General features: G+C 43.3%; 1 protein-coding gene across 1 annotated transcript; it reads left to right on the forward strand.

The window, feature by feature from the left end:
* The first annotated feature begins 679 nt into the window (after positions 1-679).
* Positions 680-24,047, forward strand: krcp (kelch repeat-containing protein). Its single transcript, XM_084325977.1, has 13 exons — positions 680-832; positions 1,057-1,218; positions 2,262-2,343; positions 3,396-3,455; positions 4,324-4,540; positions 5,390-5,488; positions 6,396-6,527; positions 15,791-15,978; positions 17,619-17,815; positions 19,135-19,229; positions 20,002-20,056; positions 20,339-20,436; positions 21,967-24,047. Exons 1-13 carry the CDS (start codon positions 771-773, stop codon positions 22,227-22,229), a joined length of 1,710 nt encoding a protein of 569 aa, XP_084182103.1. The 5' UTR covers positions 680-770; the 3' UTR covers positions 22,230-24,047.
* The last annotated feature ends 1,316 nt before the right edge of the window (positions 24,048-25,363 follow it).

Genomic DNA, 25,363 nt, shown 5'->3' on the forward strand with positions numbered 1-25,363 from the left:
GTCACCAGCGTCACTGAACCGCCGCCATCTTGCTCCAGTTAGCCTTGAGTGAGAGTGAGTGAGCTGCACAGACAAAAATACTCATAACTCGCTGAAATATTGACGGATTTACAAACGGGTTAGTTTGCTATAAACATCAAAGATGTAGTTATGATGCTGCATACTTATAAAAAAAAATGTTTTAAAGATGTTTTTTTTTTACAAACTGCTTGAATCATAGCCACGTTAATAATGCTTGTAATAAACCAAACCGTTTGTAAATCCGTCAATATTTCAGCGAGTTATGAGTATTTTTGTCTGTGCAGCTCACTCACTCTCACTCAAGGCTAACTGGAGCAAGATGGCGGCGGTTCAGTGACGTCGCTCTCCATTGGCCGGCAGCGCGGGCAAGCTATCTAGTGTTCTATATATATCTATGGATATATCTCCCCCCACTTTTTGTAGCGTCGCTGAAGTCAGCCTTTTGATTGGTTTATGGATCACACAGGGCACTCGATCTCGTCATATCCCGAAAAAGTGTGTAGGGGGGCGGGGCTAGCTTTTAGCTGTCGGAGATGTACACCCCGCCTGCCGTAGTAAATGCGGGCGGCAAAACGTGCGCGCCTCAGCACTGACGTGGCGCGCGCGGCGGTGTTTTGAACAGTTGTGTACATTTCACCGCGCGCGGCGGGAGAACGAGACGAAGTGGCGGCTCGTGAGTTTGTTTTGCAAAGCAACTGAACAAACACTGTCGCCGTTAAACGGACTTTGCTGGCGGTACAAAGAGGATCATGGTCGAGTTCGGAGTGTACGCAGTCTTGGGAATAAACCAACCACCTATCCGGCTTGTATGGTGAGTTGTCTAACCTTATTATTATTTCATTTTCGCGCGCACGTGACGTTAAAGTGTAACGTTAGGTTATTAAAATGTAGTTTTGTTTATTGCACGTCGATGTAGCTAGGACGTCAAACGTTACAGCTAGGACATTATTAAATTATGCATTTTCTGAGCATATCTCTTTGACCTCGTCGTCGCTAGTAACGACGTGAGGAGTTTACTGTTTGTCTTCTTTCCAGCGCCGACGGTTCCTGTAGGACCTCTCTCGCAGTTCCACCCAACGCCCGCGAGGTGGTGCTGTTTACGAGCGGCCCGTGGGGCGAGCGGGTCTGTGTGAACGCCGAGCTCGTCGACGCGGACAGAACACCCGTCACTATTGGAAAACTGACACCTTATAACAAGTAAGTTGTTGATGTCTCACAGTCACAGTAGCTTGTAGGATATTTGGCAAATCTTACAACACTGATGTTCAATTCACTATGAATTGAAAATGGGGGACCCTGTCACCCTGATGTAAACAAGACAAACGTCTTTCTCTGGTCTTGTTCTGTGATTCGGCTGATGTCTGATACAGTATCAGAATGGTAGTTATAAGAATATGTAAATAGTTTATTTTGGAGTGGATTTTCCCTTTAAACCCGCCTTGCCCTGAATACCTAAGCAAAAAAATACTATACTGTATACTAGTAGTTGTCAAGCATTTTGGTTCATTACCCCTAAGACATAGTCAAGCATAGACAGAATGGTGAATGTTGATATATCATGATCGTTATTTCCCCTTTTCAGGCTGCTTAACTTGAGGAGCGCTTTAAACTTCAAATTCATTATTTTACAAGAAAAAAGCATAATGAAGTCTTTTGTGACCCTCCCAAAATCACCCCCAGGTCGAGAACTACTGCTTTTACCATGTGTTCCTGGAGAACCATTGTAGTGTGTGTGTGTGGTCAGCGACCATTATCAACTATTTACTAAATTACTCTGTTACTAATGGTCTGGGATAACCGCTATAGATACCATTTTTATGTAGAGTAATCATTAACACAGAGCTTTTAGAAAGGTGTAGAATAAAAGTACCCCCCCCCCCCCCAAAAATGATTGATTAATGAATTTATAATTTAAAAAGATTTGCGGATCCTAAATTAATGTTGTTGTTTACACGTATCCCCTCCCTACTTCCCATTTCCCCACCTGGAATGCACCTGATAAAGGACGTGCTGGTGCTCTAGTGTGACATCTAATGCATCTATTCTATAGCACCTTTAACTTGAACAACAAAAACAAACATTAGCTTCCTAAGTTCCTAGACTATTATTTGATCGCCTGTCGATTGTTGACGCTGCAGCAGGGAGTCAACTGTAAGTCCAAGTTGTTCCCCAGCAATGTAACTCCACTGAAGCGGTATATAATAATAATAATAATAATAATAATACCTCCTGTCCTCCAGATGTCTGTCCTGGGAGAAGTGGGAGGAGGAGACATGGACAGACAGAATCACGCTCATGGTCACCCTGGAGGGAGGCAACCTGGTAAATATCAAACTGACCCCTGAACCAGACTGAAAGGCATGTGGAGCGCATGCTGAATGGCACACGCTTCACTTTGGTACCCTTGTTGATGGCCACTCTGCTTCACTTTGGTACCCTTGTTGATGGCCACTCCGCTTCACTTTGGTACCCTTGTTGATGGCCACTCCGCTTCACTTTGGTAGGAGAAGCCGCCTATTCTCAGTCCTTGCCCCACAATGGTGGAACGAACTACCCACCACAGTCAGGACAGCCGAAACCCGTCCCATCTTTCGCCGTCGACTAAAGACGCACTTCTTCAACCATTATCTGAAATGAAATTTTTTTAAATAAATAAATAATAATATCTAACCCTAACTAACCTTATTGTCATGCACTTGTCCTAATATACTAACTTACACTGAAGCACTCAACACTTTGATGAACATTGTTATTCAGCTGATTGTTGTGCCCTTCCTGATGACTTGTCGTACAGAACTTGTAAGTCGCTTTGGATAACAGCGTCATCTAAATGTAAATTTAAATGGTACCCTTGTTGATGGTGTCCACACCGCCACTCCCAGGAGGAAGGCTAGGGATGAAATCCACAAACAGTATCGCTTTAACAGACCCGTCCCCTGGCAAGCGAGCTCTAGGTAGACTCATGGCCACCACACCCCAACGTATAGGGAGATAGGCAGCGAGAGCCGGCATATCACCAGCGTTATCAGGTGGGCTGTGGGCACCTCCCTTCACTGGTGTTTCAAGTTGGTGCTATTTTCATTTTAAATTGTCTATTTTCTTTGACTTTTGAAATATTGCTACAAGGAATTTTTTTTAATAGAAATAATAATAAAAGTATAGTTTTTTACAATAACATGCATATATCATGGGATTAACTGTATGGTAAAAAAAATCCATACCTTCGGAGGGATCCATGATGGTATATACTTTCATATTAGGTATACCACACAACCCTCATGGGAACCTTGTGAATCTAAATCAAATCAGGGAATCAGTGCCGATTCAGGGGAAATCATTTAACATTAGCTTTTCCTGATTGCTTGTGTCTTCAGGTGAAGGCAGATTTCTCAGATCCACAGCTCACCCTGGCCATGAAGGAATACACCCCAGACGTAAGCTTTTAAAGGGTTAATGCCATCCGTTTTACATATTTCATTTTGTGTCCCAGGAGAACCGAGACTTGTTATAATGTGTAGATTAAACAGAGACTTATTATAATGTATAGACTAAGTGGAGACTTATTATAATGTATAGACTAAGTGGAGACTTATTATAATGTATAGACTAAGTGGAGACTTGTTATAATGTATAGACTAAGTGGAGACTTATTATAATGTATAGACTAAGTGGAGACTTGTTATAATGTATAGACTAAGTGGAGACTTGTTATAATGTATAGACTAAGTGGAGACTTATTATAATGTATAGACTAAGTGGAGACTTGTTATAATGTATAGACTATAAGACTAAGTGTAGACTTATTATAATGTATAGACTAAGTGGAAACTTATTATAATGTATAGACTATAAGACTAAGTGTAGACTTATTATAATGTATAGACTATAAGACTAAGTGTAGACTTATTATAATGTGTAGACTAAGTGGAGACTTATTATAATGTATAGACTATAAGACTAAGTGTAGACTTATTATAATGTATAGACTATAAGACTAAGTGTAGACTTATTATAATGTGTAGACTAAGTGTAGACTTATTATAATGTATAGACTATAAGACTAAGTGTAGACTTATTATAATGTATAGACTAAGTGGAGACTTATTATAATGTATAGACTATAAGACTAAGTGTAGACTTATTATAATGTGTAGACTAAGTGGAGACTTGTTATAATGTATAGACTATAAGACTAAGTGGAGACTTATTATAATGTGTAGACTAAGTGGAGACTTGTTATAATGTGTAGACTAAGTGGAGACTTGTTATAATGTGTAGACTAAGTGGAGACTGTCATTCCAGTGCACCACAGCGGCCCCAGCAGCGAGGGAAGTGAAGCGTAAGAGGAAGAGAGGACATATTGAGGAGAAGGAGACAATGAAGATAAATGAAGAAGAGAATGTATGTCCTAACAGAATGTTGGAGAAGACGACCCCTGTGAGAAAGGTCAAAGGTCAGACCAGAGGAGGTCAGAGGCTGTTTGCCGGGGGAGCGGAGGCTGCAAAGACCAATGGAACAGGTGAGCGAGATGGTGTGGGTGTTTTTTTTTTTTTTTTTAATATAATTATGATACAGAGTGAATTGTAATATCACCATATTGTGATATATTGCGATTTATTACCCTTTTTCAACTGCAAATTCTATTATCCTTATCAGTAGCTATTCACCTTGTCTTACATCAGTAGCTATTCACCTTGTCTTACATCAGTAGCTATTCACCTTGTCTTACATCAGTAGCTATTCACATTGTCTTACATCAGTAGCTATTCACCTTGTCTTACATCAGTAGCTATTCACCTTGTCTTACATCAGTAGCTATTCACCTTGTCTTACATGAGTAGCTATTCACATTGTCTTACATCAGTAGCTATTCACATTGTCTTACATCAGTAGCTCTTCCTAGACCTTATCTATATGGTATGAATGGTGTGTGGCATGGTTATTATAGTTTTGTGTTTTTAATATTTTGTTTTCAGTTTAGTTTCAGTAGGTTTCCAGAGTGGGTTTGCTTTTTTCAGTTTAGTTTTATTTTCGTTTTTAATAATTTCAGTATTCGTTTATTATAATATGTGTGGTATTTGTCAGGGGTAAGAAGATTTAAGAAGTTCCGAATAGGTATTGTGTATTTTTTATTTCAGTGAACTACAATGTTTTTTTTATCACACCACCTAGTTTCAGTTAACTATAATAACCTTGGTGTCCGTCTGTGAGAAAGAGAGAGGAGATGAAGACACTCCTGTGAGTGTGGGTGTGTATGTATTTTTGTGTATGTGTTCATATGAGATTCAAGGTGATTTTATTATAGATATACATTATAGTTTGTTTTGTTTCCACACAGTAAAAAATATCTTCACCCCACTGTCTATAGGTAACGGAGGAGGAGAGGAGCAAGGTATTGTGGGAGGGACGCCTCCACAGGGTTCAACCAGGACGAAGGGGAGACCAGCCAAAACGCCCACGCAGACAGGTAGTGTGTGTGTGTGTGTGTGTGTGTGTGGGGGGGGGGCATGAGCACAGGGTGGGAAGTGTAACCCATGGTGCTGATAGGAATGCCAGGCAGGGACCACTTTTTTTTCACTGCGGATTCATCCAAGTGTTACAAGGCTGAATTTGTGGAACATGTTTAAGTTTTATGCAAACAAACTAGTCTAAAACTTTAATACAAATGATGTGTTAAATAAACTAGTCTAAATCAATGTTACACACCACAGCATCCATGATGTCCTTCCCTGTCTGGCTACCTCACACACGAGAGTAAGAAACACCTTCAATGTTACACACCACAGCATCCATGTTGTCCTTCCCTGTCTGGCTGCCTCACACACGAGAGTAAGAAACACCTTTACAGACTTTAGGTAGGCAGTGTTCCCGGCTCCAAATAAACACAGCTAAACAACTTGTTTACGCTTGCTGATCTGAAAACTTCAAACAGGCCAAATGGCAAAGAATACCTGTACGTAATTTCTAAATAACATTGCAGACTGCCAAATCCATACAATTAAAACAATTAGAGGGGGAAATAGATGGCTGGATAGCTACCTAAGTTTTGTGTTAAACATACTGTCCGATCATATTCACTGTTTGCAAACCTTATGCGATGCTAGGACTGTAATGCCTGCTAGCACAACATTAGCTTTCTGATAGTATGGCAGGATGTTATGTCAGCGCATTCATTTAGACCAGTGATCAGACCGTTTGATAGAGAAACTTACAACGGCTTTGAACGTGGCTCAGCCAATCATAATCAAGGACCAGAACTATCTGTTTTATAAACTGGGATTTCTGTATGGTCTTTAATGTCATACAGTGGATGTGTTGTCTATTCAGTGTATTATATATTTTCTCTTTCTCTTGACCTTTGACCTCATCTGTAGCCCCACTGGTCAAGCCGTCAGGGCGTTGGGGTCAGACGCTGTGTCCTATCGACCCCCAGACGGCCATCCTGATTGGAGGACAGGGAGCCAGGACACAGTTCTGTAAAGACCCCATGTGGAAGCTCTGTACAGGTCAGTCACAGTAAATATTATTATTATTGTGTGTGTGTCTTTGTTTTCCAACCTTGTATTCCTACCCTAGGGCATTGATCAGTGTCATGTACACAGGTCTAATGACCCTCTAGAATATGACTGGAGCGGGCTGTACATGAACACCAGCCCGTCCAGCGGATGCTTTAAGCTCCGTCCTGAGCAGGTAAGAAACAACACAAGACGTTTTTCCAAATAGTAAATTATATATTTATGGTGATAGGGATTTAAACCTCCACCATAATGCACAGGGGAAAAAGGTAGGGGAGGACAAACAAGACATACATATATACAAACAAACACTTAGTAAATAATATAAATGTAACTGTGCCAGTCATGGGACACAAAGAGAAAGCCACACGCTATCATTCCACAGCTACAGCTAGGCGAGAGGGCAACCTCCTCACTCCACTCTGGAACGTGGCAGTGATTCAAATGAGGCGCCCCGTGTGTGTGTCATTCTCCAGACTATATCCCCTCATTCCACTGACTGCCCACAGGTGTACGAAGCAGGTGCAATCAGCTCAATCAGGGGAATGAGTGGTATCTGGAAAAAAGAGAAAGAAAAGCAAAATTAGGAGATGACACATCACACAAACAAAAATAACACAACTAGGGCTGCAACTAATGACTAATTTGGTAGTCGACTAATCTGCCGATTATTTTTTCGATTAGTCGACTAATCGAAAACCAATGTAAACAACAACAACATTTTTTTTTTTTTTTTTTTTAAATTACCTATCTTTGTGAAAGTGGCTTCTCAGCTCTGGTCCAGCTGAAGACAGAGCAGAGGAACAGATTGGACATTGAGCATGACCTCAGAGTTGCTTGTCTACCATCACCCCAGACTTTGAGACTCTTGTCAGGACCAAACAACAACATCATAACATGATGATCCCATAGCAAATTAAAATAATGACTCATGAAACATTTGAATTTGGATCTTTAAGCCACTTTAAATGAAAATGTATTTGAAGAACAATACAGCAATCACTCGTAACAAGATAAATAAATTAAATAATACAAATTAAAGTGGAAGTGTACTTTAAATAACTTTTGTTTGCTGTGTGTGAGAGGAGTCTGTGTGTGTGTGTGTGTGTCTTACTCTGATCGCTGTGTGAGTGAGGAGTGTGTGTACTGTGTAATTTGTGCGTGTGTCTTACTCTGATCGCTGTGTGAGTGAGAGGTGTGTACTGTGTAATTTGTGTATGTGTGTGTGTCTTACTCTGATCGCTGTGTGTGAGTGAGAGGAGTGTGAATGTGTGTGTGTCTTACTCTGATCGCTGTGTGTGAGAGAGAGGAGTGTGAATGTGTGTGTCTTACTCTGATCGCTGTGTGTGAGAGAGAGGAGTGTGAATGTGTGTGTGAGTGAGAGGAGTGTGAATGTGTGTGTGTCTTACTCTGATCGCTGTGTGTGAGAGGAGTGTGAATGTGTGTGTGTCTTACTCTGATCGCTGTGTGTGAGAGAGAGGAGTGTGAATGTGTGTGTCTTACTCTGATCGCTGTGAGTGAGAGGAGTGTGTATGTGTGTGTCTTACTCTGATCGCTGTGTGTGAGTGAGAGGAGTGCGTGTGTAATGTATTGTGTGTCTAGTCTGATCATCATCTCCTGCAGGGGAACAATGTTTTCAATGTCCAAAATTTGCTATGGGATCATCATGTTATGATGTTGTCTGGAACCCTGAGAAGCCACTCTCACAAAGATAGGTAGTGCACAATTTTTTTTTTTTTTTTTTTTTAATGACTAATCGACGCAACAATTTCTCGTCGACGATTTTTTATAATCGACGTTGTCGATTATGTCGACTAATCGTTGCAGCCCTAAACACAACTACTACTAACCATACTAACCGGAGGTTACATGGTGTTCAGAAATAAGGCAACAATGATAATGAATCAACCCACGTACGTGACAATCAGACTCCACAAAGACACAGGGTTATTTTAGAGATGCGTTAAAGCAGGCGTCTCAAACTCGCGGGCCAATTGCGGCCCGCTGGATGATATTTTGCGGCCCCCTACTTGACATCAAAGTTTAGTGTTAGTGCTGCCCGCGCGCAACTTTTTGCCGAGTCGTTGCGCGAGTTGGAAGTTTTATTTATTTGATCACTTGTAGGCTACCATAGCGCAGGCTCATGACAGTAACGTTACGTAGGGGTGGACGGTATGGTCTAAAATTTATATCACGGTATAATTTGAAGCATAGACGGTAACGGTATATATCACGGTATCATCGTTTTTGATAATTTTTTTATTTTTTATTTTATATAATTTTTTTTAATTTTTTTTTATAAAATATATATATTATATAATTAGACTTGTACTTGTATTATCTGCGAGACATCGCCACCACGCAACAAGCTCCACTGTCTGTGTGTACTCTAGTAGCCTCCAGCTACGGCCAGGATTCTCCGGAGCTGCACCTGGACCTATACTTGAGTAGCCTCGAGCAGAGCTACGGCCAGGATTCTCCGGCGCTGCACCTGGACCCTATTGTATTGGTATAACGTTAGCAAGCCCTCAGCTCGAATACGCATCGAATCAGTGTTATAAGACATTGATATCAGGAGCTATCTGTAGCTACTGCATATATAACGTTAATACAACGCCTCAGTGAATTATTTAGTTCAATGGGACATTTCGTTTTGAACGGTGAACTAACTTGCGTTAACGTGAGCTAACAGGTAGCATACACGTCTCTAGTACTAGACTTTGTGGAGCGTTTGTTGATGTCAGGAGCTATCGGTAGCTGGCCGACTAGATACCGTTCGGTTAGACAATGCCCCATCATGTATTAAACTAAAAGTGAATAGTTGACTGGGTCATTTTGTAACGGTAGCTAAGCTAACGTTAGCTCAGGGAGACGCCGCCGTCCTCCCGACAGATCCCGTGTCCCGTCCCACTAGACTACTAGACCCGTGTTTACATGCGTGCGGTAGGGGCTGGCACGCCCACTGCGCGAAGCCCCCTAAATAACTTTTTCCAGTTCGCACATATCTATTATCTATGACTAATTCTATCTATTTTTAGGGGCAAATGCGAGTGAAATAGTCGCGCTGTGGTTACATGACGTCATTGCTATTTTAGAGCTGCACTACCGGTTACACGGTATAGTCAAAATCCATACCGTAGAGCAAATTTATACCGTATACCGTTTATACCGTCCACCCCTAACGTTACGTTAGTGACTTGGTTGCAACGTGATTCCGGAGTGATACCAAGTAAAGTGGAAGGCAAATGCATCCTCGCTATCTCCTCTGCAAGCACTGCTCTGCATGTCCGGCTGCACTGTCTGTGTCTGTGTCTGTGTACTCTGCTCTGGTCCAATCACATTCAGCGTCCCGTCAGCGTTTTTCCCCCCACCCACAGTCTGCGAATCAGATGCAGGGGCGGGTCTTCACGGAATGCGTGTCGTCTCTTTCAGTCCGAGTCAGAGCAGAGAGTTGACGGCCAGTGGCGGCTGGTGAATTCTTCTCCAGGGGGGGGCGAAATTAATTAGTATCCCCCTTTCTCTCTCTTTTTCTCTCACTCACACACAGCGCAACGTGGAATCTATCGTTACACAAGGAACTGCAAAAGATCAGACCTAGTAGTATGTACAGGGCTGTACGCTAAGCTTTTTCACTAGGGGCACACTTAAAAAAATATTTTTTAGGGGCAAATTTTTTAATAACAATTTTACCATTATTTATATCGATTGTTTTTGATTTAAAAAAAAAAAAAAATTTATTTTATATAATTTTTTTTTAATAAAATATATATATTATATAATCATACTTGTAGTTGTATTATCTGCGAGACATCGCCACCACGCAACAAGTCTAAATGCTCGCTATATGCAACCAGCTCCACTGTCTGTGTGTACTGAGTAGCCTCCAGCTACGGCCAGGATTCTCCGGCACTGCAGCTGGTCCCTATACTGTAGCCTCCAGCTACGGCCAGGATTCTCCGGCCCTGCAGCTGGTCCCTATTGACTATATTCAGCGTGCCCTCAGCTCGAATACGCATCGACTCAGTGTTATAAGACATTGATATCAGGACGGAGCTATCTGAACTATTTAGTTTAATGGGACGTTTCGTTTTGAACAGTAAGCTAACGCAAGCTATCATGCACTACTAGACTTACTGGAGCATTTGTTGATGGCTATCAGTAGCTAGCCGGCTGGCAGGCTCACCGAGGTCCCAATGTTTACAACAGCCACGGGTGCGAGAGGGCTGGAGGAGGAGCAGACGCCGCAGCTCTCTCCGTGTGTCTGAGTTCAGTTCAGTTCGGCTCACTATAGGAGGTTGAACGCGTCGAAAATATGAAGCTAGAGCTGCCGCGATTACCGCATTACCGCGGTATCGCTGTTACATCACGTCCACCGCAAGTGTAGGCTGAATACCGCATCACCGCTGTTTTTTTATAATAATAAATAAAGTTTCTCCTCTCGTTGGGCTTGCGGCTCTGCAGATATACCCTACTCCTCTATCGAGGTTCCAAGCGACCCTATTGGGTACCAGAAAAGTCACGTGAAACATTGCAGACCACTGATTGGTCAGAAGAGAGACGCGTCACACTTTGGAGCATCTTGCAGTGCTTTTACTTCCTGAATCTCAGCCATTGATCAGAGCTCAGTCACAACACGGCTAATAGTACGTTAGCTCCCACCGGAGACCGGAGTCCGGAGTCGATTACCGTCGCTCCTCAGGGAACGAGGCATAATGATTTTACTGCAACGAAATGTTATAATAAAAGCCCTTCGTTCTATACACTTGTCTGATTGAAAAATTTATTAACAGACCGCAGAATGGGTACAACTCGGCACGCTCTGAGCAAAGAAAGGAACTAAGATATGAATTGAGTAACGCTTGCCTTGCTATGGTCCGGTAAATACGAACGTGTAACTATATAACGTCAATGCCACAAAACGAATGCCTTTGTAATCATAAGTAGTAACGTTATAATAATAATAATAATAAGAAGAAAGGGTCGGGGGGGTAACCGGCGGGCGCGCCGCTACCACACCTGCCCGCGACACAGAGGGGAGACTTCGAATCCGTGTTTCACTTTTAATAGCGAATGCGTGCATGCCGAATCCCAAACAATATTCATGCTGCAAAGTCATCCTCTAAAGATAGACATTTAGACTAGAGGCAGGCTATATGCTATAAAGAGTAGACTACAAAAAAAAATGCATTCACCTTTTTTTTTTTTTTTTTGTGTGCGGTAATACCGCGGCGGTAGGAAATATTTAGCAAATTTGTGCGGTAAGGAAAACATCAATACCGCGGCAGCTCTATATGAAGCAATACTAACTTTACTTTTCTTCATAGCTAAATCAGACAGTCAGCCAGTCTATCAGAGTGAGTGCTCAGTCGATTGTTCCCGCTGATCATACCTGCTGAGTGCTCACTGCTCAGCTCGCGTGAGTGACTGCATCGCGTCATCACACGCCTTGGATAATTTAGGAGTGAAATGCGAATCCAAGGCTTGAAAGCACTACTCGCAAGCCCGCCCCCAGATAATATTTACCAATCGCAACGGCCAATTAAAGGGGCAATTCGCGACGATATCATCGCAGTGTACAGCCCTGATGTAGTATATACCAAGAATAACGTCAGTATGAGTACAGGGCTGTACAGCATATTTTGCATATTGTTAAACGAGCCAAGGCTAGCTATTAAACATAAACTTACCATCACAAGAGTTGAATGGGGCGAGATATTCAGCTGTCCAGTCCACAACAAGGCTTGTTGTTGTTGTTGTTGTTGTTGAACAAGCCATAATCCACTTCTTTTAAATCCAAAAGAAACTCCAGTAACGTTAAAACAGTCCATACCGTCGTTAGCTGCATCCAGCTACCAGAGTCAAGGTAGAAAAATATCCGGACTGCGATCATCCGGAAGGACCCTGCTTGCTTGGATGATTGCTAGAAAACGCGACCGGCGGGAGCTCCCGTAGCTCACCGCGTATCTCGGCGCTATTTCTGCGTCGGGGACAACCGTGCTCGTCACGGATCTGGGGTACACGAGTTCGATTCCCGGACCCGCCGTATTTTCTCAGAGTAGTGCACGCCCACTCATGCGCGATATGTCTCGCCCAGCCCAGACAGTGACTTCCTGTGAATCACAAAACAATTATTTATATTTGATATATTAACGTTATATTGTGCATTGGAAACACAAACATACTTAACACTTTGAGTGCCGGGACACGTCTTTTCACGTCTTTGCTGGCCATGCTAAAGTTGCCGGGGGACGCTGTACAGTGTCCTTATATCAATATTTCAAAAATCTGCGATCGGATTCATAATGTCCCTCCGCTGGCCTGAGATCCACCAGCAGGACCCACTGAGCTCTCTGGCGGTTCAGGAGCGCCATCTGGTGGCCGATCGGCGCAATCGCCAAAACAGGATGTTGAATAGAGGTTGTCATGACGACCGTAGTACTTCCGGGCGCTCGCTATGGTTCATGTGACTCTGGCTCGTCACGCTACACGGTGATCGATTGCCAATAACTCGATAAACAACATGATTTGGACGTATATACCATTATACAAGCTGGAGATGGACCGGGTAAAAATATATCCCATAATGATAAAATGTCTACTCGACGATGATCGCCCAACGGCGCGCGGAGACTGGGGTGAGTTTCAGCGTGTAACGTTACCTTTTTCGATAATAACTGATATTATCAACATTTGACCCACATTAGATGATTGGTATAACGCTGCCCACGGAATTATAAACGCCCCCTCGCCCATCCGGTCAACATCAGATGACGTGTAGTAACTTCTAGAAGTACGTCTAGTTGGAATTTTTTATATTGCGCTGATTGCCATCAAACTGTATTTCATCATCAATATAATGCATTTGGGGCTATATATCACATTCTGGAGAAAGCTGCAGAAAGAGATGAAAACATACTTATACATTAGACCATACTTTACTATGAATATGTGAATGAAAAAGTTTAACGTTGCTACACAATGAACAATACATATAGGACTTTGAATGGGCCCTAATAATGGCAATGTAGCAATAGAATTTAAAAAGTTATAGCCCTGCAAAGAAGGGGACTTTCTCCATAGACAAATAGCGCTGGCAATCTATGGTATATCATTAATTTAACCTTAGGCAACCAAAGTGTTAAAATTAGTAAATATTATTAATTTTATTTTTTTTATTATTATTATTCTTTTCCCCCCTCCTTTTTCCTCCGATTTTCTCCCATCCCAATGTTAGTCGTTATGCCAATTCCCAATCCCCTTCCTGGTCGCTGCGCACTTACCCCCCACAGTCGGTCTGGGAGAGTACCACGTGCTTCCTCCGACACACGTCCAGCCAATCAACCACTTCTTTTCACCTGGCAGCGCGGATCCTCCCTGAGAGGCCGTAGCGTGTGGAAGGATCACACTATCCCACTCAGGTCCTATCCGCGCTTAGCAGGCACCCCGACCGAACTGTAGGAGTCGCTGTTTACAACGACCCGGACCCACCCCGCCAGCTTCTCCCACCCTCTAATACTGCCAATTGTATTAGTGTGAACGGCCAGCCAAGCTGGTGACAACCCCGGAGCTGTGAGCTGGATTCGAACAGGCGAATCTAGCCGCTCCGGGGTTTGGTGACGAACGCAATCTCCGTTACGCCACCTGACCGCCAATATTATTCATTTTAAACATGTTTATTTTATTTCTAGGGGCCTAAAATAAAAATAAAACTTTTTCTTCTCCTGCTCTTTACCAGGGGGGGGGGGGGGCGCTCTAGCGCCCTCTATTGACCAGCCGCCACTGTTGACAGTGCATCTACAGTAGCATCGTTCCCAGTTTTATCTCTGTGAGATAAATGTAGCTAGTAGCCTAGTTTCGCCAGCAGGCAGCCAGCAGAAAAAGATGGCATGTTCAAAGATGGCCAGTAAAAGAAAAGTCGACTGCAATTCAAATGTGAATGGACTGAAAAATATGCGTTCATCCTGAGTCCCAGCACCAAACCAATGTGACTAATATGCCAAGAAACGGTAGCTCTTATGAAGAGTGGCAATTTGAAACGCCACTACGAAACAAAAGTTATTTTGATGCAACCTTTCCTCAAAATTCAGTGCTAAGAACCACAAAAATAAATGGAATGAAATCATCATATCAAGCTGCAAGCAGAATTATTGTTAAATCTATGTCACAACGGGGAAAAGCAACCAAGTCCTCACTCAGTGGCATGGGTGTTGGCTAAACACAAGAAGCCATTCTCTCTCTGATGCATACATAATAAAATAATGTATGACTGAAGTGATGGAGACCATGTTTGAAGGCAAACAAAAGCAAATCCCCCTCAGATCGCACAGCAACCAGAATAACTGAAATACTGGCTGGTGATTTGATTAAACAGCTTTGTGATAGAATAAAAAAAAATCCATCACTGAGAAGCCTATGTTCTGAAGAACCGTTCATGTTCTGAAGAACTGTTCATGTTCTGAAATGTTATTGCTAAAGATTGAGAAGATTGGATCAGTTGTACTTTTTTTTTGAATACTTGAAACCCTTTTATTTTAATTTTTTTTTAATATTTGATGCGCCCCAGCCTCACCCAGACTCTACCTCCAGCGGCTCCCAGGTAAATTGAGTTTGAGACCCCTGCGTTTAAGGAACACGCCAACATTTTGGGAAATTAGCTTCCAGAGAGAGACAAGAAGATAGATACCAGTTTCCTCTCTGTGCGTTCAGTAGAAAGCTATCTGGCTGCACGTTAGCCTAGCTTAGCACAATGAATGGAAGTGGACAGTGCCGGTTAGCCTAGCTTAGCACAATGAATGGAAGTGGACAGTGCCGGTTAGCCTAGCTTAGCACAATGAATGGAAGTGGACAGTGCCGGTTAGCCTAGCTTAGCACAATGAATGGAAGCGGACATGGCCGGTTAGCCTTCGGGAGAGGTGTTAGTTGGACAATGCCTAGGAAACTGGTATCTATCTTCTTGTCTCTCCCTGGAGAAGACGATAAGCTAATTTCCCAAAATGTTGGCGTGTTCTTTTAAGGTTAGGGTCTGTCAAGTAGGGCTTAGGGGCAAAGGAATGAATGTGATTTAATGCAATGTCCCCAGAAGGGATGAAAACGTGGCCGTGTGTGTGTGTGTGTGTGTGTGTGCCGTGTGTGCCAGGTTACACTGTACTTGTGGGGTCTAGAAGTCCTCAAGTGTACTATTATTACTAGAAAAAGACGTGAGTGCAGGGTAAGATACAAGTGATCTTCTTCTAACCTCCTTCTCCGTCCGATAGAGGACCTGTCCTGGGTGGCCGCGGAGACCCTGGCGGAGGGACCCACCCCAGAGGCCCGGATCGGCCACACGGCGACGTACGACCCAGATTCCAGGAGGATCTTCGTGTTCGGGGGTTCTAAGAACAAGAAGTGGTTCAACGACGTTCACATCCTGGACACACGGAGCTGGAAGTGGACCATGGTGGAGGTGTGTGGTGTGTGTGGTGTGTGTGTGTGTGTGTGTGTGTGTGTGGTGTGTGTGTGTGTGTGTCATCTGCCTATATTTGCTTGTACACCTCTGTGTGTGTGTGTGTGCACATGCATGCACTTGTACTTGATTTTTATATTTTAGACAAACGGAATGACCCTTCAAGTAGGAATTCCAAGTAGGAAACTCTGGCGTGATTTTTCAACTCCCATGTTTTCCGATATGCAGTTATCTGATGTCACATCAATATGGCTGCATACACTGTAAACTGTACAGACACTAAACACAGTATAAATATGAATTCCGATAATGCTTTCTAGTCGCCGATTGTGAAAACCGATCGATGCCGTGCGCGAAAAACATGATCCAATTCTCAGCGGAGTTGGAATCTCGCTGTCTTCTCTCCTACAGCAAGTTGTTGACACACAGGCACACACACACGCTGCTGCAGTGCACGCATTGCCCTCCCCCCCACAGACCCGTCTTGTCAACAAATCCTCTCATTCGCTCCGAAGATGGCAACAGTGCAATAGCCTCCGCAACTTGTCGTGACGGCTCCTCTTTCAACATCACTGAAGCATTAAACAAAATGGCCCAGTAAACTATTCACTTTAGTTTAATTAATACATGAGGCGTTGTCTAACGTTATCTAGCTGGCTAGCTACTGATGGTTCATAATATCAACGTCTGATAACATAACATCATTGGCATTCGTTTTTGCAGCTGTTGGCTAACTAGCTATCGTTCTTCCGTTGGCTACGTTAGCTACCTAGCTACTGTAGAAAAACTTAAACTTTTATTAAGAGTAGCCAGCTAGCTGGCTGGCAGTTCGTAGTGCAGTAGCTGGCTAATGTTGGCCAATATAGCTGTAACTGAACGCCAATGATGCTAGCCTTATATGATCTTATGAGTTTCAGTTCATAGGAAAATACTTTGACTATAATGGTCAAAAGTAAATTAACTTAGATGCTGTTGTGCTTAACACCCAGTACTATTCACTTTACTTCATTTTTTTTTTTTTAAACTTTGGCCATTTCCCTGGCTCTTTTATACGTTTATCGCATTTATACTTGGTCAAGTTCGACCGACAGAAGCAGGCTGAAAGGGTTCAGATGGGGGGGAAGACACTCTGGGAAAGGCACGGCTGCAGTCCGGGATTCGAACTCGCTCAGCCCCAGATCCGTGACGAGCACGGTTGTCCACGGCGCTGAAATAGCGCTCGCGGTACGTGGTGAGCTACTGGAGCTCCCCCACTTTACTTCATTTCTATGATTAGATTAGATCATTTAGTCCGGAGTCCAGACTTTGAGAATGCCTGTGTTAGACCTACAGTATAATAATGCCAGCTGCTATAACAACCAAAAACGATCGGTATCGGCAGTGTATCGGCCGATATGGCTCATAAACGATCGGTGATCGGTATCGGTGGCAAAAAAACGTGCTCGGGGGATCCCTAGTTTGTACTAATTTCAGCTTGATTCTCAACATCAAAAGTCGACCGTTTCTCTGTATATATATTGTGAGAAACCAGAGACATAAACATCAGCCTCTTGCAGGGCGTCCATGTTTCTCCCAATAGGTCTCCGCCCCCCCCCCCCCCCCCACCTCCTATCCTCTTTTATCCTCTCTCTCCTCTCCAGGCTCAGGGTAAAGTGCCCCCCCTGGCCTACCACAGCTGTAGTATGTTCCGGGGCGAACTATTCGTGCTGGGAGGGGTGTTTCCACGTCCTCACCCCCAACCGGATGGCTGCAGTGATTCCCTGTACATCTTCGACCCCCATCTGTCCATTTGGTACCAGCCCATCGTCACCGGCGACCAGCCCTCTCCCCGCTCAGGGTGAGATGGTTGAACATGTGAAATGGTTGTGATTCCTTGTCTCGTGAGGATCACATGTGATAATCGGACATGAAACCCATCAACCAGCTGACGTCACCCAGAGGAGAGCAGACCTCTAGTGAACTGCAGACACTATTATCACCCAGAGAGCAGACCTCTAGTGAACTGCAGACACTATTATCACCCAGAGAGCAGACCTCTAGTGAACTGCAGACACTATTATCACCCAGAGGAGAGCAGACCTCTAGTGAACTGCAGACACTATTATCACCCAGAGGAGAGCAGACCTCTAGTGAACTGCAGACACTATTATCACCCAGAGGAGAGCAGACCTCTAGTGAACTGCAGACACTATTATCACCCAGAGAGCAGACCTCTAGTGAACTGCAGACACTATTATCACCCAGAGGAGAGCAGACCTCTAGTGAACTACAGACACTATTATCACCCAGAGGAGAGCAGACCTCTAGTGAACTACAGACACTATTATCATCCAGAGGAGAGCAGACCTCTAGTGAACTGCAGACACTATTATCACCCAGAGGAGAGCAGACCTCTAGTGAACTACAGACACTATTATCACCCAGAGGAGAGCAGACCTCTAGTGAACTGCAGACACTATTATCATCCAGAGGAGAGCAGACCTCTAGTGAACTGCAGACACTATTATCATCCAGAGAGCAGACCTCTAGTGAACTACAGACACTATTATCACCCAGAGGAGAGCAGACCTCTAGTGAACTACAGACACTATTATCACCCAGAGAGCAGACCTCTAGTGAACTACAGACTCTATTATCACCCAGAGGAGAGCAGACCTCTAGTGAACTACAGACACTATTATCACCCAGAGAGCAGACCTCTAGTGAACTGCAGACACTTGGATGTGATGTTTTGTGTCAGATTATCACATGTCCTCATAACAGTGATAGGATCTGAAAATCTGCCCTTAGGAACATTTAACTAAAGAATAAAAAAAAATAATAAAAAATTAGGTTTGTGTGTCCACGATGTACTGTCACAGACAGTGAGTTCTAGCATAGCTAGTTTTACTCCATAGCTTTGTCATATATACTCCACATATGTTACAATATGTTGGATGCCAACTTAATTTAGTTGTAATGTACTTGTGCTGTGCAATAACGATAACATTCATAGATCTAGCTCCGTCTTAGCCTGCTCCTGTTCCAACTTGAGTTTCAACTTGACAACACATTCTAAATGGACCCATGTTTATTTTTGTCGCAATGTTTGCTGATATCAATATCAATATCTCATTCACTCTGGGGGTCTCTCTCCCTCTCCCTTTCTCGGTCTAGTCACTCAGCCTGTGTGATGCAGCAGAGAAAGATCTATGTATTTGGAGGCTGGGACACTCCTGTCTGCTATAATGACATGTACATGCTGGACCTGGGTAAGACTCACTCACACACAGACGCACACAGACACACACACACACACACACACTTACACTTGACTTACCGTCTACTCCAGAGTCAGACAAGAAGATGGATACCAGTTTCCTCTGTGTGTTCAGTAGAAGGCTATCTGGCTGCAAGCTAACCTAGCTTAGCACAAATGAATGGAAGCGGATAGGGACCACTGGCCTAGCTGTTGGCCAAAAACACCTCTCCCGGAGTTTTAAGCTAGGCTAGTGGTCCGTATCCTCCTCTATTAATTTGTAATAATAATGGATTGGATTTATATAGCGCTCTTCTCTGACTCGGAGCGCTTCACAGAGTCCATTATTGGTTCATACACAGTCATACCGGTGGTGGTAAGCTACAATTGCAGCCAGAGCTGCCCTGAGGCAGACTCACGGAAGCGTGGCGAATAATCATCGGCTACGGCCCCTCCGACCACCACCAACACTCATTCACATGCAGACACATTCATACGAGGCAAGTAGGTTAAGTGTCTTGCCCAAGGACACAACGGCAATGGGATGGACATGGGCTTGAGCGGGATTCGAACCACCAACCCTTCGATCATTGGACGCCCCGCTCTACCCATGAGCCACGCCGCCCCAGTTAACAATTTGTGCTAACTTGTTGTTTCTACTGAACGCACAGAGAGGAAATTGGTGTCTTATCTTCTTGTCTGACCCTGGTGAAGACTGTGAGCACATTTCACATAATGTTGCCTTCTTCCTTTTACGGTTGTCTTTGTTTGTCTTTGTCTCTCAGGTCTGATGGAGTTTTCTGCCTTACAGACGACTGGAAAGACCCCCTCTCCTCGCAGGTACACACACACACACACACACACACACACACACACACACACAGTTCTATGAGGCTGGGCATTATTATCTATCTACCCATCTGTTTTACATGTGCGTCTGTTTATTTGTGTGTTCGTTTAAGATGCAAGTATATACTGTATTGTCAGACATTGTGTTGAAAGGTGGAGCATTTTATGGTTATAATGACAATAGGGTTGAAGTTGGGTGACAGAAAATCAATACTAGTCAAGATGATGAAGTGTGTATATGTGTGCGTGTGTGTATATTTATGTATCTCATAGTTGGCATGACAGTGCTGTTCTGTCGGACACAAAGTTCCTGATCCACGGAGGTTATAATGGAGACAACGCTCTCAGTGACACCTTCATCTTTGACATAGGTAAGACGCACACGCACGCACACACACACACACACACACACAAGAGGAGGCTTAATCTGTACTTGGGGAACATTCACTGAGCATGTTCTTTTACTAACGCCCTGCTTCACACCTGTTACATACATTCACACCTGAGAGCTGCCCAGTACAACCAGTCTGACACTGTTGACCACTAGGAGCTGCCCAGTACAACCAGTCTGACACTGTTGACCACTAGGAGCTGCCCAGTACAACCACAGTCTGACACTGGACCACTAGGAGCTGCCCAGTACAACCACAGTCTAACACTGTGGACCACTAGGAGCTGCCCAGTACAACCACAGTCTGACACTGGACCACTAGGAGCTGCCCAGTACAACCACAGTCTAACACTGTGGACCACTAGGAGCTGCCCAGTACAACCAGTCTGACACTGGACCACTAGGAGCTGCCCAGTACAACCACAGTCTGACACTGGACCACTAGGAGCTGCCCAGTACAACCACAGCCTGACACTGTGGACCACTAGGAGCTGCCCAGTACAACCACAGTCTGACACTGTGGACCACTATGAGCTGCCCAGTACAACCAGTCTGACACTGTGGACCACTAGGAGCTGCCCAGTACAACCACAGTCTGACACTGTGGACCACTAGGAGCTGCCCAGTACAACTAGTCTGACACTGTGGACCACTAGGAGCTGCCCAGTACAACCACAGTCTAACACTGTCGACCACTAGGAGCTGCCCAGTACAACCACAGTCTAACACTGTGGACCACTAGGAGCTGCCCAGTACAACCAGTCTGACACTGTTGACCACTAGGAGCTGCCCAGTACAACCACAGTCTGACACTGGACCACTAGGAGCTGCCCAGTACAACCACAGTCTGACACTGTTGACCACTAGGAGCTGCCCAGTACAACCACAGTCTGACACTGGACCACTAGGAGCTGCCCAGTACAACCAGTCTGACACTGGACCACTAGGAGCTGCCCAGTACAACCACAGTCTGACACTGTTGACCACTAGGAGCTGCCCAGTACAACCACAGTCTGACACTGTTGACCACTAGGAGCTGCCCAGTACAACCAGTCTGACACTGGACCATTAGGAGCTGCCCAGTACAACCACAGTCTGACACTGTGGACCACTAGGAGCTGCCCAGTACAACCACAGTCTGACACTGGACCACTAGGAGCTGCCCAGTACTTCTGCTTACGGTCTTCTCCAGAGTCAGAAAATAAGATGGATACCAATTTCCTCTCGGTGTGTTCAGGCTGCAAGCTAGCCCAGCTTAGCACAATTGAATGGAATCGGATACAGATAGCTAGGCTAGTGGTTCGTATCCACTTCCATTCATTTGTGCTAAGCTAGGCTAGCTATTTTGGACAAATGTGAAAGGGATATCAAGTCAGTTGAGACTCGAGTGAGACATGGTTTTATTTTAAGTCTAACTGTTAATACAATATTTTTTTTTACACATTTCTGTGTGGCACTGGCACATTATATTGTAACTCTTCACGGTGATTGCATGTGTGTGTGTGTTCAGACACAAACAGCTGGGCGGAGGTCACTCACCCCCAGCTCTCCCTCCCCCGGGCTGGCCATTCCATCATTGCCATGGAGACCACCGGATGCCACGGTCATCGTTTCTCAGTGGAGAAAGATGATGTTGACGATGATGATGATGATGGTGAAGACGCAGGGGGCGTCACCAGAACCCTGCTAGTGTTCGGAGGCGGAGACAACGAGGGCAGCTTCTACTCTGACGTGACGATGGTCTCCACAGAGGAACTGCTGGACGCCATTTAAAGATGGCGTCTCGGGGAGCTCCAGTAGCTCACCACGTATCTCGGCGCTATTTCTGCGTCGGGAGGAGCCGTGTAACGTCACGGTTCTGGTTGACTCCGAGTTCGATTCCCGGACCCGCCGTCATTTGCCGAATGTCTTCCCCTGTTCTCCCACCCGTTTCACTCTACAACTGTCGGTCACGCTTGACCAGAAAAGCGATAAACGCTAAAAAATAAAGTAAAAAAAAAAAAAAAAAATATGGTGTCTCAACTCAACCCTCGCTCTGAGGTTCACTCATGAGAATTTGTAAAGTTGTCGTTCTGCTTTTGAGCATTTCTAAGGTTACATAATATTAAATGTTTAGTGTTTTTCAGAGATTTGTATTAGAGGTGATGTGTAAATATGTATTTTTTACATTCTTTTTTAAATGTCTTTTATATATTTAAAAATAATTCTGATCAAGTTATCAACCTTGGATTCCAAGTAGTAAACAGCGATATTGACAAAGTCTTATATCTAGTACTTTTGTTACTTTCTAGTTTTGATAGTGAACAGAGCAATAATTCTAACTTTTGTGATTCCTTGTGTTGTTATTTCTTGTGTTACTGTTAGGGCAGGATCTCTTAAACATTTGTGATTCCTTGTGTTTCTGTTGGGGCATGCCGGGTTTATCAGAGTTTGAAATGATCACCAACTAAATGCTAGCAAATGTTGTCTGTTGCTGGTAGCCTGTAATGTCTACTAACCAAGCAGTCTCTTCTAGTCTAAATTTCTTTTTTTCTTTTTTAATGGTGAAATTCCAGAGGCCAGGGTTCCCACACTTATTTTCCCATTAAATTCCCAAACTTAACTTCATACCAAATTTCGATGACTGTTTCTGGGTAGTAATAACAAGTGAACAACCTTTACTTTAACTGCTACAACATTGTAAACTTGTCATGAAAGCTTGACTGTGGTTGGAATCATGTAAAACAAAATGGCAACCGCAACAGTCTCATCTACTAGCTCCTGTTATTTAAATGATAATCAAAGTGTATGGGTACTTCCGAATTTTCTAAATAATTATAAGTTTTCCAGGATTTTCACGACTGGGAACCCTGTGAATCAACTCACCACTTGGTCCAGTTAACCAGAAGGCAAGGGAACAGATGTTTTATTGACTTGGATCATTAAGGAGAGAGGTTTTACACCTTGTTTTCTTTTGTTCTTTCTCAGGTAAATGCTTAAATATGTGTTTGTATAAAATAGACATGAGTGTTTTTCCTTTTTTTCATTGATCTTTGGGCATTTTTACACTTTGAGGTACAAGTTTATTGGCCTCACAAGCTTCCACATAATGTATATTTAGCATCTGTAGAACTCTTCTGTTCAGTTCTCAAATGTTCCTACCACACCATGTGATCACTCATAATGTTGTCATCCGTAATGTTAACCATGTAGACTCGAAGCTGAATGGTTTTCGATTTTCTTTGTATCGCCTCTGAAGTGTGTTGCATCTGTTTTTGACATCAGCTTGGGCAAAAATGTGGAAGTAGAATATCTTTATTGTCAAGTACATTTTTACATGTACCCAAAATGTGTCCTCTGCATTTAACCCATCCTGACTAGTTAGAAGCAGTGGGCAGCTGCAGACTGTCCAGCGCCCGGGGACCAACTCTAATGCCAGTGCCTTGTTCAGGGCCAGTGGTAGGAGTACTGTGTATACCTACAGCGTGTCTGTTGTGGTGTGGGAGGAAACTCATGTAAACACAAGAACATGTCAACTCCACACAGAAAGGCCTCTTAGGTTTGTGTTGCCTTATATTCCCTTTGTGCCAGCTCTTTCCACTTCTGTTCTGTCTTGAGCCAGTAATTCAATAAATATTTTTGTTTCAAATGTGTGCTATTTATGAATAGAATAGAATAGAAATCCTTTATTTATCCCGGGGGCAATTCAGCACTACAGACCACTCACAGTAAACGGTAAACATTTAGGTAGTCACGAATAAGAATAAAGAAGAAAATACGGTCCAGGTATACATTCTGGTATGTATATTATAAAATATACAGTAATAAGTAAAAGTGTAATTTATGATTTTCTTTTCCTTTTTTAAAGGGGCAATTCCCCCCACTATTTCCCCCTTAGCTGGAGTAATATTACTATTATGGATATATAATGGTATATCCATCCAGATAGTTTGAGATACCTGCATGCTGTCACTCCAATACAACTCAAAAGCAATGTCCCTTTTCACAAATCATGACCAGATTACTCAAGATAATAATAACAATAATGAATAGGTGTACTTTGGTAGAAAATAGTTCCTACTGCTCACAACAAAGTCAGATTGGATTATCTTGAGGCTATGATTTGTGAAAAGGGACATTGCTTTTGAGTTTTTCAAATGTATATGGTTGGTGCTTTGAGCGCCACACGCTGAGTGCCATTCAGCTCCATTGTATTGGAGTGACGGCAGCCATCTTTACAGCAGATATATATACTTCCCCTTTTAATATACTTTAATTAATGTAATGCACTTAATGTCCAGCAGTTGGTAGTAATCCCCAACTATCTGTGAGTCTGCAATGAAGTACAGTGGTTGGTTGGGTGATTCATGATTGATGGTAGAAAATTCCATGACGTCAATGAAATCAAAACACCAAGAATGTTATTAGTTCAAGAACAAAAATAAACGGGAAATAATGAACAAAAAGGCAGGAAGCGTGTAAACTACAACTGTGCAATCCTGTAACATTTGAACAAATAAGGCATGAACCATGGAACTACAATCAATCTATAGGAAAGCCATTGCTTTTATTATTCCATATTTGAGATAAATGGTTATCGCAGATTGAACTGTCATGGACTACAAGTCAAGTGTTCCTTTATTAATCCATTTGGGGAAATTCAGGTCATATAGCAGCATGGGGGAGGGGAGGTACAGGCAGAATAAATAATAGAAATGGTAATAATAATAATAGAATGGCAATAATAATAATAGAATGGCAATATATTCTATCAGTAATAATAATAGTATACATGATAAGGGGTGTGACAGGCTTCTTTGACTAGTCAGATACATGCACAGTGAAAGATTATAGTCAAGAGGAATAATAATCAGGACAACACAAAAGGAAGCAGCAAGTGCGTGTGTTCCTGACTTGATTACAAAATT

Source organism: Notolepis coatsorum (genome assembly GCF_963971535.1).
Source record: "Notolepis coatsorum genome assembly, chromosome: 1".
In the NCBI taxonomy this organism is placed as follows: Eukaryota; Metazoa; Chordata; class Actinopteri; order Aulopiformes; family Paralepididae; genus Notolepis; species Notolepis coatsorum.